Source organism: Nesoenas mayeri, assembly GCF_963082525.1.
Source record: "Nesoenas mayeri genome assembly, chromosome: 20".
Lineage (NCBI taxonomy): Eukaryota > Metazoa > Chordata > Aves > Columbiformes > Columbidae > Nesoenas > Nesoenas mayeri.
Window position 1 is genome coordinate 2,181,076 of NC_137569.1, and position 15,142 is coordinate 2,196,217.

The 15,142-nt window shown below is 43.2% G+C and overlaps 1 protein-coding gene across 2 annotated transcripts in view; it reads left to right on the forward strand.

The window, feature by feature from the left end:
* Nucleotides 1-15,142, forward strand: part of BCAS3 (BCAS3 microtubule associated cell migration factor) — a 282,873-nt gene that overhangs the window by 111,080 nt on the left and 156,651 nt on the right. For both annotated transcript variants that reach the window (XM_080357114.1, XM_080357115.1), the window contains exons 20-22: nt 607-707; nt 4,280-4,476; nt 5,743-5,840. In XM_080357114.1, the coding sequence (XP_080213240.1) occupies nt 607-707; nt 4,280-4,476; nt 5,743-5,840 (396 nt within the window). The remainder of the gene's footprint in view (nt 1-606; nt 708-4,279; nt 4,477-5,742; nt 5,841-15,142) is intronic.

Genomic DNA, 15,142 nt, shown 5'->3' on the forward strand with positions numbered 1-15,142 from the left:
CAACCCCATAATATAGTTTTTTAAAATCAATTTGAAAAATTTGAGTCATTTTTTCAATTACGAGAGGGTAAAAAATATTGGTTGTAATTTTAGGATTGTCCGGTATCTCAAGGCTATGGCATAAAACTCTTGTTTTACCAGAGTAAAAAAGCTGTTGTTGCATAACATAAGTTTTTAATGGTGTCTTTCTTATCTGTTCAGAATTATTACATAGTATTACCTTTTGTGCTCTTGGTGGAGTTCACATTCTGAAAAGTTTGTAGAAAAGGCTCCCACACTGACATTTCTCAGTGCAGGATTCCTCAAGATAGGTGGTTGTCGTCCGTATTGGGCTGTTCTGTATGTTCATTAAGTACTCTATATGTTCATTAAGTACTTCAGGCTGAAAGAAGAGCCAGTCGGGTTATCATAGTGGCTGTGTGTACACATCCAATCTTTTCGTCCTTTTTGCTGTCAATATTTGAGTTCTTTCTGTGCTCCAACATACTGTCACAGATTTAGGAAAAGACAGACATCGCTATACCAGTATCTGGCTGAAAAAGCTCATTTTAAAAAGCATTTCACAGTAAACCTGACTTATTAATTTTATTTCTTTCTGTCTTTCAGTGGTTCCGCCGGGGAGCCCCGGGCCCATCACTCGCCACGAGTCCTACGACAGTTTGGCGTCTGACCACAGCGGGCAGGAGGATGAGGAGTGGCTGTCCCAGGTACGGCCCCACGTCCTTCCCGTCCCCAGGGCAACGGCGCTGGGATCCACTGGATCTAAAATACACAGCTCAAAATGGAAAGCGAGCTTCCAGCAGGCCGTGGGCATTGCTGTGTGTAAAACTGACTTCACTCCCGACTTAACGTGGGATGAATTTGATGGTCTTTACCTTTTAAACTGTATTAAAAGCCATATAAAGGCCCATCAGTGCTGGCACAGGTCACGTCCTGGGGCAGTTCCGGCTGCAGTAGGAAGATCACAGTGGTGACAAAACGTGACCTTTTCCTCCCGACATGGTCCTTTTCAGACCTGGATAAGGGAAGTCGGCTTGACAAAACAACGATGCCTTTTCAGTTGTGACCTGTGCGATACTGGCTGCGTTTTAACAGAAAAATGGTAGATAACTGGTTTGCTTCCTTCTTTTCCTGGTTATCAGTTACTGCATCTCCTACTGATTATTCCTGTGGGTTATGGCTGCATACAAATGCCGTAGCGCTTTACAATGACCCTGCTTGGCGGATTATTTTTAGATGAGGTTAAATCTTTGTAGTTTTATCCATTCTTGCTTTGTTTCAGTCAATTAAGCTTCTCTTTAAGAACTCGGTACCTACACGACTATTTGGCTTAAAACATAGCTTCATTTTAAGAATGTAGGTCATGAATAATACACTGAGAATTAGTTCCTGGTAGAAAGAAAAGGTTAGAGTTAAATAAATGAATAAAAATTCCAAACGCTCTGGATTTACCAAAGCAATTACAGGGTACCTGGTACACGGAATTCATCCTTACAAATTAGGTGGGTTTCCTTTGGCTTAAGAACAACGTTGTTACGGGAGCGATGCATTAAATGTGTTGCTAGGGTCTATGGCATAAATATGAAATATTCATGGATGTGATTTGCTTCTCCCACTGGTGAATAAATCATATCCAGCTTTTTCCTAAAATGAGAAGTTTCCACATGTACCGTTCCAGGAGTGGAATTCCCTGGGGAATCTGTTCATGTGAATCCACTTACCTGCCCTCACTTTTCAGATGTGGCTGCCCATGATATATCTCATTTGCTGCTGCTGTCTCTGATTTGTCAGAGCATAAAGATGGTGAAACTACTCAATCAGTGCAGTCAACAGGAATTTTATCACTGAGCTCTTTGGGGCCAAGATTTCACCTGTAGTTTTCCACCTATCCCCTCCAGTACCGTTTATTTTCTTGGCTTATTTTACCATTCTGGTGACTTTCTGGTGTCCTGGGCAACCCCAGGAAAAAGGGAGTGAAGTGAAAGCGCAGTGTAGGGGTTGGTTTATTACTAATTCTTGGAAGAGATAAAATGTCAAAGGAGCTTAAGCCTGCTCGAACTTCAACACATATATCCCTCTAGAAGAGTAAATATATTTATAAGGAAAAAATAAATCCCAAGTGATGTCAGAGCACAGATAATTCAGGGAACGCTTCTGGAATGGTTTGATTTTCGCTAAGTGAAAGGAGCGCTGATAGCCCTTTTGAGCACGAAGATGCGAGCGTTCTCTTAGCCAGCCACTTTAGATTAAGCCTAAAGTGCAAGGATGTTTTTCAAAATTAAAGTGTTGTTATCAACAGTAACAGCATGCCGTGAAAAAACACTGCCCTTCACTTCAACTTTTCAATTAGAACAGTGGGTAATGTGTGCTGTCAGTGTGAAGTAGATACAATATGTTTGTCCTGCACACAACAGGAGAGTGAATAGGAACATCTGGCCGTAGCCTCAGTAAAATTGCAGAGGCATCTGTTTACCTCTCGGCTCTGTGACACTGATGGTTTCAAGCTTAAAATATACAGATTACTTTATCTGTGGCCTAATTTACGCTGCTACATAAAAGCTACTTGCCTCAGAAACGTCGGCAGTCAATCTGAGTTACGCTAAGATAAATGCAAAGATGGAAATAGTGCTAAATAGGCTGCGCATTTGTCGTCCTCCGGTAGCAGGGAACTGAGCGCAACGTTCTCCAGTGTTCAGAACTCCTTCTTGAAGAGATAAGAATTGCTACCAATGCACACCTATGGCATATAGACACAAAAACATATTGTCATTCATTTCTTCCCCAAATTGCATTTTTGCTGTGAAGCTGATCATTGTTTTAGCAGTAATTGATAGGGATGTAATAGTCTGTTGTTGTCATCTTAAAAGTGGGAGGTCACCAGAGCTTAATGTTTTCATGCCTTATTTCGTTTTTCTAATCTTTAAGGGCTCTTTCTGATTTTTCAGATTGTATTGCAGAGGTCTTATGCTTTGTTTAGCCTTTTATTTACTAAGGCCACATTTTCCTGATCATCTACATGTCCAACAACGTTACCATCTTAAATTTTTGTGGTTGTTTGAATTCCTATAGCTGGGTCATTCAGGAGTTTGCCAGAATTGGTTTATAGTTATCAGTGTGAAAAGATATTTTTAAAGTATTTTGGGTGCTTCTTTTACTGAAACAATTTTCAAAAGTTCATTTCTAGGCTCTCACCGGGAGCCAATATTTCGAGGAAAATCTGAATACCCCCTTCTGCTTTAATTGCTGGAATTTTTGGTTAAGTGAATATGTATGTGTGTGTGTCTGCCCTTGCACGTGGATGTCTATATGACACGTACAGCGTGCCGAGCATGACCCGGACTGGCCCATCTCTCGCCGCACACTTGCCCTTGTTCTTTGCTACAGCCCTTTGCAGCAAGATGGTCTCTGCCAGAGGTGTCCGCGGATACGCCAACAGGAGTTACGAGCTTGGATTTGAGACACAGTTCACACTGTTTACATGTGAAGCGGCGCCGTTTAATGTGTGAACTTTTCAAAGGCAGCCGTGACAAAGCTGGGGCAGTTTGTTGGCTGAAAGCGCATCCCTGACCTGCTCAGACTGAGGGGATCTGAGCAGAAAACCCTGGGTTCCTCTGTCTGCTCCGTGGAGATGCAGTTAGAGATGTGGTCCCTGCTTGTTGCAACACGACATGGCTTTTTAGCGTTTTGAGCTATAGGTTGGTCTCTTCTCCCAAGCAGCAAGTGATAGGAGCAGAGGAAACGGCCTCAAGTTGCGCCAGGGGAGGTTGAGATTGGTTCCCCAAATGGCTGTGGGGCATTGGAACAGGCTGCCCAGGGCAGTGCTGGAGTCACCATCCCTGGAGGGTTGGACAGACGGACATGAGGTTCTCAGGGACGTGGGGTAGCACCAGAGGTGAGTTATGGTTGGACTCAATGATCTTGAGGGGCTCTTTGAACCAAAAAGATTCTCTGATTCAATGTATTTTGTAAAGGCAAGGTGAGGACTGACCAGGACCAGGCAATGTGGTGACCAGGGTGGAGCGTCGGCCTTCAGAACAGTTTAAGAGCTGCGGTGTGATGTTCTCAAGCTGGTGCTTCAAGGGCTCTCAAGGCTTCACAAGAAGCTCTTGCTTTGGTTAGATCGTCCTTTCTCTAGCAAAGACATTCCAAATTGTCCCTTTTTCAGTGTTCCCCTGACCTGATGGCACAAAACACGGCAGGCTTCTGGGGGTTCAGTGTACTGCAGGAACCACTCAGTGTATTGCTGGGGTTTGTTAAGCATTTCCCCGTGTTCCCACAGGTCGAAATAGTGACTCACACTGGGCCTCACCGACGTCTGTGGATGGGCCCCCAGTTCCAGTTCAAAACAATCCATCCCTCAGGCCAAACCACCGTCATTTCATCCAGCTCCTCCGTGCTGCAGTCGCACGGTCCCAGCGACACCCCGCAGCCTCTCCTGGACTTCGATACAGATGATCTGGATCTCAACAGTCTCAGGTAAAAATAAAACCCGTTTCCAAGCTGTTCCACATTTGTTGTGTGAATTACTCGCCTCATGCTTAAATGAGGCCATCTGTGTAGAATGTGTAGTAGTTTTCATCAGGCTTGTCCAGATGAAAGTCTTGGAAGAACGTGGGACTTGACAACAAGAAAAACTCACCCAGGCCAAGCAACTTCGATTCCTTTCTGCTGCCCCTTCTTGGGTAAATGACAGTGAAAGATGCGTACAAAGTCCTGGGGCCTTGCTCAGCGTTGTCTTGGTTTTCATAGTTTCTGCATTGCTTAATAAATTCATTTTCTCAGATATAAGTGGGAGCTTCACGCCATAGGTGTAGATGGTGGCTGTGACACAGTCCGTGGTGGAACACTAATCAACTTCTTGAGTGGCTTTTTCCTCCCCGTTATTGTTTTCCTTCCTTTGCGTCCTTCCTTGTCATTGTTTTTCATGTTTTTAATTAATCTGGTTTTGCACATTGGCTGGTTCGGCATTGGGGGCGAGAGGTGGAGCAGGGGAAGGAAGGAGAGCGAAGGTAAATGCGGGTTTATATTTACTGATAGCTGGTGATTTTGTAGCAGTGTTTTAAGCACCACGTGTCTGCGCCCTGTCCCGTAACTCTCAAGATTTCACGAGTTTCTGTGCTTCTCACTCTGCTTGTGATTTAAGTCCAAAGTTCTGTGGTACGGACTTGGATGTCTGCGACTCGGTCTGAACCAAGTGGAGCAGGAGAGGTGGATAATCCATTGAATCTGGGCACATTGTCCTTGGAGAAAATACACGGGTTTGAATTGTGAGATTTCTCCTTGCACGTAGTTACTCCCACAATAAGGATATAGCTGTGAAATACATTATTTTTTTAATTGCATGTATGTATACAAATACAGAAAGAAAGCAGATTCTCTTTTTTAATGAATACGGGTATACGTTACAAAAGGAACAGACAATTACAAATGTGTCTTTTTCTCCTAAAACGACAGAGCAAGCGCTGCTGTTCAGGGGGCGATGGAGACTTTTAGAGCAGTTTGGGTAGGACGACGGGGGCTTTTTAAGCACCTCAGAGACCTGGTTTGGGGACGCTCACTTTCCGTGGAGCCTCAGGTTGTCTCTGCGCGGATTTCTCCAGGGTTTGGCTCCACAAAGCAAAAGAAAACAAAAGTTAAAATAAGCAGTTGCTTAATTGGTTCAGCTGATTTGGGTTTGTGGTTTAATTACAGCCCTCCTGAGCATGGTTGTGACACAGGTGGTAACTATAACTTGTTCTTCAGGATCCAGCCGGTTCGCTCGGAGCCTGTGAGCATGCCGGGCTCAGCGCGGCCCATTTCTGATCGCAGAGGAGTCTCCACAGTGATTGATGCTACCTCAGGTAGGAACATGTTGATTTCATGTTTTCTTTGCTATTCATGGCATTCATCAATCTCATTGTTTTTTGTCTGATACCATGTTTGCTAACCATTGCCATACTCTTAAAAGGATATCATATTTTCAGCTGCACAACAGGGTAAGTGGTGTTTTATACAAATACTTACTGCAAGCTACTATCATGATGACTCTTTTTCCCTCTTACTGCTCAAATCTGAAGTCACAAGGTCGTTGTAACATGCGAACACAATATTTATGTTAAGCTTAACATAAGCTTTCAAATGCTAAAAACTGCCTAAACTAAAAAGTGGAACATTTGTAAATACTAACACTGAAATGCTTTTATTAATGAATGTCTGAAGCACAGAATATTACAGTTCCATCTCATTTATAAAATAGCTTTCATTGAAATGTAATCATAAACGTAATTGATTTTTGCAACCAGTCAAGACAACAGGATAGTTTATCTTATGTTTTTGTAATAGGAACTTTTTCACTGTCCTGCTCTAAAAGAGCATGTAAATTTAATATCACAGTGGTTGTGTTAATATCAACATAGTAATAGATGTACTATATAGTTTTCTTCTTTTCTCAGTGGTGGGGTATAGTGTGTGTAAAGAAACAAGGACAGCAGAGCTTTCCACTCCAGTACAGCTGTAGAACCTCTGACGGGCTCCACACAGCAGGATTTTGTCAAATAAAATCTCTCACAAGTAGAATTATTAAACACACAGCATTAGTCAAACAGTCAAGTCAGAGAGGATTTTAATCTTCAGCGATTTGGAAATCCCTGGAGACTGCTGATTGGATTGAGGTTGAACTGTAAAGAGAGACTAACACATCCAGAACCTCATTGCTGAAGGATGTTTTACACAGAGTTAAAATAAAAGCTCCTGTTCCAAGCTCTGCTATTGATATAGATTCTAAGTCCAAGATATTGTATTGTAATACCCAAATAAATTAATTTGGCAAACAGGATATTTCTTAGATGTGTTTATAACTGAGTTCAATAATAACTAAATTTACTTTGGGTATTGAGGATTGTCGTTATAAATTCCATTTTCAGATATTTAAAACTTGTTAAATTAATTCATGTCGGGCTTACACAAACATCTTAGGCTGGTTAGTCAAAGGGAATTGTATTTGTTTTAGTACATGGCAAAGTAATTTTGGAAATAATGGTTTGATACAGAAGAAGACAAACGCATCAGCTGTGGTTATTTTTGGGCTAGTTCATATGTGCCTGTTGTCCCTAAAAGGTTACAGCTTGACTCGTAGGGTGTTTCTGTGCGTGGGATCAGGGTGATTAATGGCAGAGCTGTTCTCCACCATTGGTGTGACTGGGCCACTGATACACACACAGATCTGGGTGTTTGGGGGTATTTTGTCCCCCTTGTGTATGAACAGAGTGGCACCGTTACCTATAGCAGGGCCGTGTATTCTGAAACAGAGCCGTTCTGTAGCCATAACGCATTCTAAAACTGTTGTTCCTTCTACAATGGGAACAATGAACGGCGTGGACCGTACCTCTCCGTGCTAAACAGCCTTTCCTGCGGTGTAGACGTGGCCTTAATAAGCCATGGCTCATGTGGATGTGATGAAGCTCTGTTGGTAATGCCTTTAGCATGTGTGCGCATATTAAAATTGCCAAAGTCAATTGTATACATTGTTATGACACTGAAAATATATTTACTGTACAGCAGTGACTCAGTTTGGTTATAACACCTCATAAGTTTCTTATAAACAATACATGGGTTTTGTTAGGGCCATGCTGATAGCAGTATTTTATTTAACTTCGCTGCCAGACAGTTTGGGTTGGAATTGATTTTTGATTCGGGGACTTTACCATCTCTTTGCAGTTTTCGTGTTGCCTGGCCCTGTCCTTTTCCCATGCAGAAATTACTGGCCTGAATTTAGGGTGGATACACCAGATTATGTGTGATGCTGCTGGGGTGTGAATTCAGCTGCAGAGCAGCAAGGAAGCCCATGCCCTGCTCTTTGAGATCCTGTGCTGTTCTGTAACAGAGCCCAGCGAGGGGAAGAAGAGGGTTTTATGTTTCTTTTCTGCTCTTCCTACCTTTGAGAGGTGCACAAGATTACGTCGAGCTCAGCTCTGAATCTGAAGATTTTCTTTTAAATGCTGTTCACATACAACGTTGCACTTTTTGTGTCACAGTCCACTACTGCGAGTATTCTCATTTCCTGCTATTACTGAGGCATGCCCTAACTGACTTACATTCTATATGAAAACCCAATTTATTGGGCAATACGCTGAACCAGGAGGTGATTGTGCAGCTCTGGCCCAGGCCCTTGAGCCTGTTGCACTTTCTGAAGATGTTTATCTGGCTGTTTGATTGCCTGTTGCTTAGAGATGCGCCCGGCGTGGCGCCTCCTCTTATCTGACTCCATCACTTGCTCTTCCCATCCAAGGATTTCAAGTACATGTTCATCATCTGCCATTTTTCTTCTGCCATTCTCAATTCCTTCCCTCTTTCTCCCCCACTGGTGACAACTCTCTTGTGTTTAATAAGGAATTAGTGTAATTTTTTTAATTATGATTTTCACGTGTCTGTAAAGCGGCAGTGTACTAGTGACAATATTTTCTCACAATCTTCATTTCAAAAGTATAAAAACACTAATACATGAAAAGCAATGGCATTTCCAAGGTGGATGGCAGTATCTGTAAAGACTACTTGGATACATTTTTAAAAAGCGTATTTCAATATGTTTATCTCAACTTAAAATTCTGCTAAGTTATTCTTATTGGTTTTGTATTTTGTTTGTGGGGTGTTTTTTTTAATCTTTAAGAAAATGTTGTAAAAATGCCGTCACCTAAAGCTACTGGACATTTGTCCCTCGATGCGCACATTTTAGTCATATGCATCATAGAGAGAATATACCCTCAAGGATTAAATGCACTGTAATTCCAGATGCTGTTCCAGATTGGTGGTTGGAAACGTTAAAGGGACAACACTGAGTTTAAAGCTTCATAAAGCAGGAGGCCTTTAATAGAAATAATGCAGCAAAACAACCCCTCTGCAGGCTTGACTTGAAAACTTCACCTGTATACGTGGAATTATGTTCCTTTCTTTGCTCTTAGTAGCTTTAGATACAATTCTCTGCTGGCTGGGGATATCTACAGAGTGATAGAGACTAATCTAGGAAATACAAGCACAGGCTGGATGTGAAATTGAACATTTCCAGGCACCTCTCTGAATTTTCCAACTGTAACCTGCGGGTGACTGATGTCGTATATTACATACATGAGAGAGCTGTATTAATACCAAGCAACGCAGCAATTAAAGGCGTAGGAAGGTTAGGATGTTTGTGCAGAATGACAACTGAACTTTCAGGAAGGAGAAGCTCAGGCGGGAGGATTCTGCAGCAGTTTGTGATCCCAGATGTGACGGTTCAGCGGCCCCTTAACCTGATCCACATGCGCCCAGGCTCAGGTACTCGGGTGCGCTCGGAGCTGCTAACTCAGTTAAAAATAAATGTGCGCATCTGGGGGTGTGTTTATGAAAAGCCTTGTTTATTCCCTCATACAAAGAGCTTTCTGACACTTATTTATCAGTCAAGTGATGATTTTGTTGCACTGTGAGCAGAGTAGGAAAATACTGACCAAGAAGTTGTCGGATCTCTGGTTTGCATCAAGCTTTTCCTTTCCTCCTCCTCACAGATCTGTTTCTGTCTCATTTAGGACAAGTACAAAAGTTGGAAATGAGAGGATTTTAATGAATAAAATTAAATTGCAGAAGGAAAAGATCCTGAGCGTATTTTTCCTCTTGGATTGTGTGTGGGGCTGGGGGACCTTTATGTTCTTTGCTAAAACCTGGCGTAGTCTGCACATCATTTTTTAATGAAGATTGTTTATTACTGTTGCATGAAACTCTGGCAATACTGACCTCTCTTCTGGTTACTTCAATCAATGCCCACTTAAATTGGCTCGTAATTTAGTCCTTGGCTTTCTTTTGTGTGCGACTGGCCTGTCATGGACCGATAGCTCGGTGCCTGCAGAGGGTTTAATGAACAGAAGAACTGACTCAGGGTTTAGGGGGAGGGAGTTTGCGTCCCCTCTCCTTGTGAAAGGTCTTTTATTGTTCACTACCGCACCTGCAAGATAGGGACCATGGGACAAATTCTTACTGTCCAGCAATACTCTCACTTGGAATTTAATAAACACTTCTGCTGTCACACCTTAAACCATCTGAGCTCTTTTCTGTTGTAGGCGCGATCAAATATTTATTCCCAAACGCTCTTCCCCAGGAAGCGCTGCCTCGGAGTAGCGGAGATCAGTTATTCGGGTAGTAAAGATGTGTGAATGCAGCTGGCAGATGAAGTCACCAACGTGAGGAATTCCCAGGCCGCGTTTTGCCGCGGGCGATGGCCCGAGCGGTGCCTGCTTTACCGCACCGGGCACAGTCCCGGCGTCACCGACACCGGAGCTGCCGGAGATGTAACCGATACGGTCTGGAGTCCTTGACCTGAGCCTGTAATTACCTGCGTGGCATAAAGACGGTTTGTTGTTGCAGATAGAGATTGCGCTCGGATTTGCTGAGTATAATGCTGAGCTTTGAAGCCGAGGAGGAGGTTTGGCCCTTGGTCTGTTCCTCACGGCAGCTGAGAGGTTTTAATAAAGTCGCGCAACAAGCTGTTCTTAGAGGGCATCGCCTGTTCGGTAACGGCAAAACCACGGACCCGGCGCTGCTGGGTTTGCGCTTCTGTGTTCTGTCAGCTTATATTTAAATGGGTTTAACTTATGGTTCTTTCATGGAATAACTTCTGACACAATCCTGTTAATATCATATCTATTTAAAACACTTATGACGTTACTTATTTGAAAAACGTTTTATGAGTTATTCCTAAAATATTGATAGTTTGTGGGATACACTCAGGGGTTTTTGTTGGTGCAGTAGCACACACTTGGATGCACTCGTGCTCTCTCCATCCTCTTCATCTGTCTTGCTAGATGTGTGTGTGAGCTGTGTAATGCAGAACTCTCATACTTGGAGTATTTTCAACTTGATTTATTTCATTTAATTTGAGGAAATGTTATGTGATGATTTTTGAAGAGAGCCTTAAGACAGAACTGACTTCAGCAGGCTCCAAGATGCCAGTGCAGTATACATGATTACATCCAGAAACAGCTATGCCCTATAGACTGGGGAGATGTGAGGAGAAATTAAAATGACCTGACACTCCTGACTGGGCACTTGCTGCTGGATCGTTGCCTGGCTTGGGAAAAGACTCCGCTGCAGGGATACATGGAGCAGCATTAATGTCTTGAAACGCTGGTGGGTGTTTTCCGGAGGCAGGAGAAGTAAACTGGAGAGGAAGGGTATGGGAACGGCAGCTGAAAGGCAGCAGAGTCATTACACGCTGATTTATTTGTGCTGCCCTGTGATGGTTGTGGGTGGGTTAGTCAGTTCTGGAGACTCTGCGCAGCGTGATGAGCGGGAGCTGCTGCCCTGCCAGTGACTCTCGTTGCTCGTCCCAGTTTGCTTTTGGTTTATCTGACGAGGCTGGTAGTAATTGAAGCAATTAATCTCTTCTGAGATGGTTGTGTTTTGACACACAAGCATCCGTCAGCTGAAACGGTGCGACGTGCAAGTTAGTTTCGCTTGCATCCGTGAAACTCAAAAATCAACCATTTATAGACGCTGCTGCGTTAGGTTGAATTGACCCCAAGCAGTTTAAGTTACTCAGGGTGCTTAATCCCCCGGAGCCTGATCACCTTGTTCATCTCACTAATTGTTGACAAACAAGAAACCCAGCGATTTCCACGTTGATGTCATAGCTGGATTAAAGCATAACTGCGACCTGAGCAACGTAATAACCAAATACTAGGTAATTTTTTTGCATATCTGCAGACCCGCTGCAGCGGGGCCTCTGGGGGCCGCGTTAATGGTCACGGGTACAGTCCTCTGTTGTCACCGACAGTTGTTCTCGTGTCACACAACCCGCCTGACGCGTGTACCAGCGGTCCATTAATGCAGACGGCGCAGTGTCTGATTGCTTCAGCGTTACACACGAGCTTTCAGCTGGGGAAGCCACCTTCGCTTCACATAACGGGTTGCCAGCTGAAAAACAGCGTGCGAGAGCCATGGGCAGCTCTGAGCAGCCAAACACCTTCTGTTTATTTATAGCCAAAAAAATCCAAAAGGCACAATAGGTACTTGTGTATCCGTAGTTAATACGAACTCGTTCTGAATGTCACATTGTTGTAGATCCCCTTAATTGTCTTTCATTAACAGTTGTTAATGTTCTGCGTAGGTAGCTTTAAAGCTCTGAATAAGTGGAAAGTGTTGATTCTAATCATACCTGACACCACAATCTTCCGTGGAACAACACAGGAGCTGAGATTCCCGGTGGGCTCCTGTAGGATACAATATTTATTATAGCTGGAGATCTAAGAGCTCCTACCCACTGTTACACGAGATCCAGAAACCTCAGGCTCTGTACTTGTGTTTTTACAGATTGCACAGAAATAACACACTGTACAGGATTTGCAAAGAAGTGGGTTCAATGACATTTCTGCTCTTTTTTATACAGTGCTTAAGGAATCGTGTTACAAATCTTGATATTTTTACGAGTTTGTAATATATTCTGAACCGTGCTGTTAATCTAGACTGCTGGAAAAAGGTCCTTAAAATGGTGTTGGATGTGCAAGTTAAAAGAAGCATATTTGAACATCCATCTGCAAATGAGTTTGAGTCAGCATTGTCTTGGGGAAAGCTTTCCTTTAGAAACAGTTTTCCAGTTTATTGTAAAGAGACATGCTTATGTAATGCTTTCACTAAATTAGGCTGTCCTTCGATATATTTGCTCACCCTTTTCCATCTTTGCTTTGAAAAAAAACCCCTAAATATCTTTCATTATTTCTTGTTTCAAGTGCTGTCTCCTCCCCTTTGGACTGTAGTCTCTGTCACATGCTGAGTTTTTGAGCATCAAGATTTCTTAGGTATATACCATATAAAACTGAGCTACTAGTTGATCTCCAGAGGTCCCTTCCGACCCAACCATCCTGTGATTCTGTGATACTCGGCGTGATGCATCAGCCAGACGTGAAATTCTTTAAGGTGGAGTTTAGTACTTGGAGGGTGTTACAGTCACAGCCTCCTCACCCTCTTGCTGAAGCAAGAAAGTTCTCTGCTGGAAGTAAATATTTATATCTAAGTTGAAATAGAATCTGTTGGTAATTACTAGTATATACTTTATTGCCTCAATGAGGTAAGGGGTAAAAAAAAAAAACAGATGGAAAATATTGTGTTTCTGTTAATTATCCAATAGTGTGAGATACCCATCACCTTGCAGTTGTCGCCTCCCCCTGCCTTGGGCAGCGTCACTGGTGGGGGGCTCTGCAAACAGGGGGTCCCTTCCAGTCCCCGTGAGGGGGAACGCGGAGCCGTAGCAGGAACATGTAAAGCCGAGTACTTCGCGCACATAAACCTTCTGGTGTTATTCCCCTTGTAAAGGTGAAAACAAGCAGGTCACAGTCAGTAAATGACAGAAAGCAGACTTGGGATTATTCACATCATTAGCACAGGATTTCTCCAGATAAGAGAAGGGGTATATGAGCCCCTATTGCCTTGAGGCTCTTGCATTTACTGCGCAGGGCGTGGGCCTTTAAAATGGAGCAAGAACAGGGGAAGGAAAAAGGGGGGAATATGACTAACATATGGTTTTTGCTGGAGTTTGGCCACAGATTTAAGGCCTCGGAGTGGATTCCTGGGGCCTTCGAATGCTATCCCAAAACCAACACGAAAGCCTTTCCAAATATATTTTATAAGCTTTGTGATTGTAATAGTCCTATCAAAAATCCCCCGTCCCCGGGTCAGGTGGGGTGCAGACCCTCCTCTTCCGAAATCTCGGCCTCGCCAAGTCTCCCTTGCTTGAGATTTCCCTCCGACAGCAGCGGGCGATGGTTTGTGCCTCCCATGCCGGGTGCGTTGTGTATTATGGAATAACCTATAGGGGCGTCCAGCGCAGCTGCTCTCCCTGGAGCTCCCATCTGCTCGGAGCGGGATCTACATGCGCTCGCTCGCCTGGGCTTTAGTCCCAGCCGCAGCTGGGCCTGGCTCTGTAAAGCCCACCTGTAGCTCTGGATAACTCATAGAATTTACTGGGCTTTGGCGCGGGGGCCAAGCGCTTGATCCCGAGTATCTGGTTGGGTTTGAGCGTTAGTTTTGGTTGCTGGCTTTGTCATTGTTTTTTGCATGGCTTTGCCTTTGCTCCCAGTTACGGTGCAATTAGTGTGAGAAATGCAGTCCAGGAGCTGCAAACTCTAATTCATAACCTGTTTTGATGTTAGCACCCTGCAAAAGGTCCTGGCTACACCGCTCCAGGAAAGGACACCTCTGGAAATATAGCACATGTGTATTTTTGCCTTCATACAAAAGAGCAGTAGAAGCTGCTGCTGTATTTAGGATCTGTTTGCTACCAGGACAATTTCCATTAACCGAATTTGCATTAATTGAAAAATCACCTCTTCAGACTTCCACCTATATTGCTTACGGCATGAATGCTACGTGAATCACTGCGTGTTACTCTGACTATCACTTAAAGTATATCTTACAAGTAAGCGTAACGTTCTCTGAACTTATTTTTGCTAGAATGTGCAATTTAGTCATGTAGATCCTCTGCAAGGTTATTTGTGCTGATAGTGGATTTTTTAACAAACAAAGTTGGCAGGGAATAATTTGGAGAATAAATATTCCTGTGTTAGGCTTTTGGTGCTCATATTTAAGCTTAAAAACAAACAGAAAGCAACAACCGCTATACAGTGAAACGCTTACATTTTACCACTAGAGTTAAATAAAAAATTCACTGTATCATAAGTGAACCATTTCCCCCTTGATTTGTGTCCAAAATATGAGGAAGAATTTGCAGATGCATTATGCATTTTACAAAAGAACATATGCATGCATTTAAATCATTTACATTTCGTCTTTGCTTTCTCTTATTTTCAACCCGTATGATAGTGAGTGACAGCGTGTTTGGAAAACCGAGCTTGAAAGCAAAGTTTAAACTTTGATGCGCAATAAGCTAAACTGCAAGCAGCGCTTCACCACTTCATGATTTTACTTCAAAGTTTTGCTGATGCCTTTTCCTTTCTCTCCAATGAAACATGCAACTGAAACTTTGGCAATCTGGCTTGCAAACAAAATATTATACCGTGGTTGTTTTGTGCTGTTACAGCGCCTGCGAAGAAAGAGAATCCATCCTTATTGCAGCAGGAGAATGTGCAACCACGTGCTTAAAGATGCTCTGGATCAGGGCTCAGTCTATTAATTGTTGATTATTAGG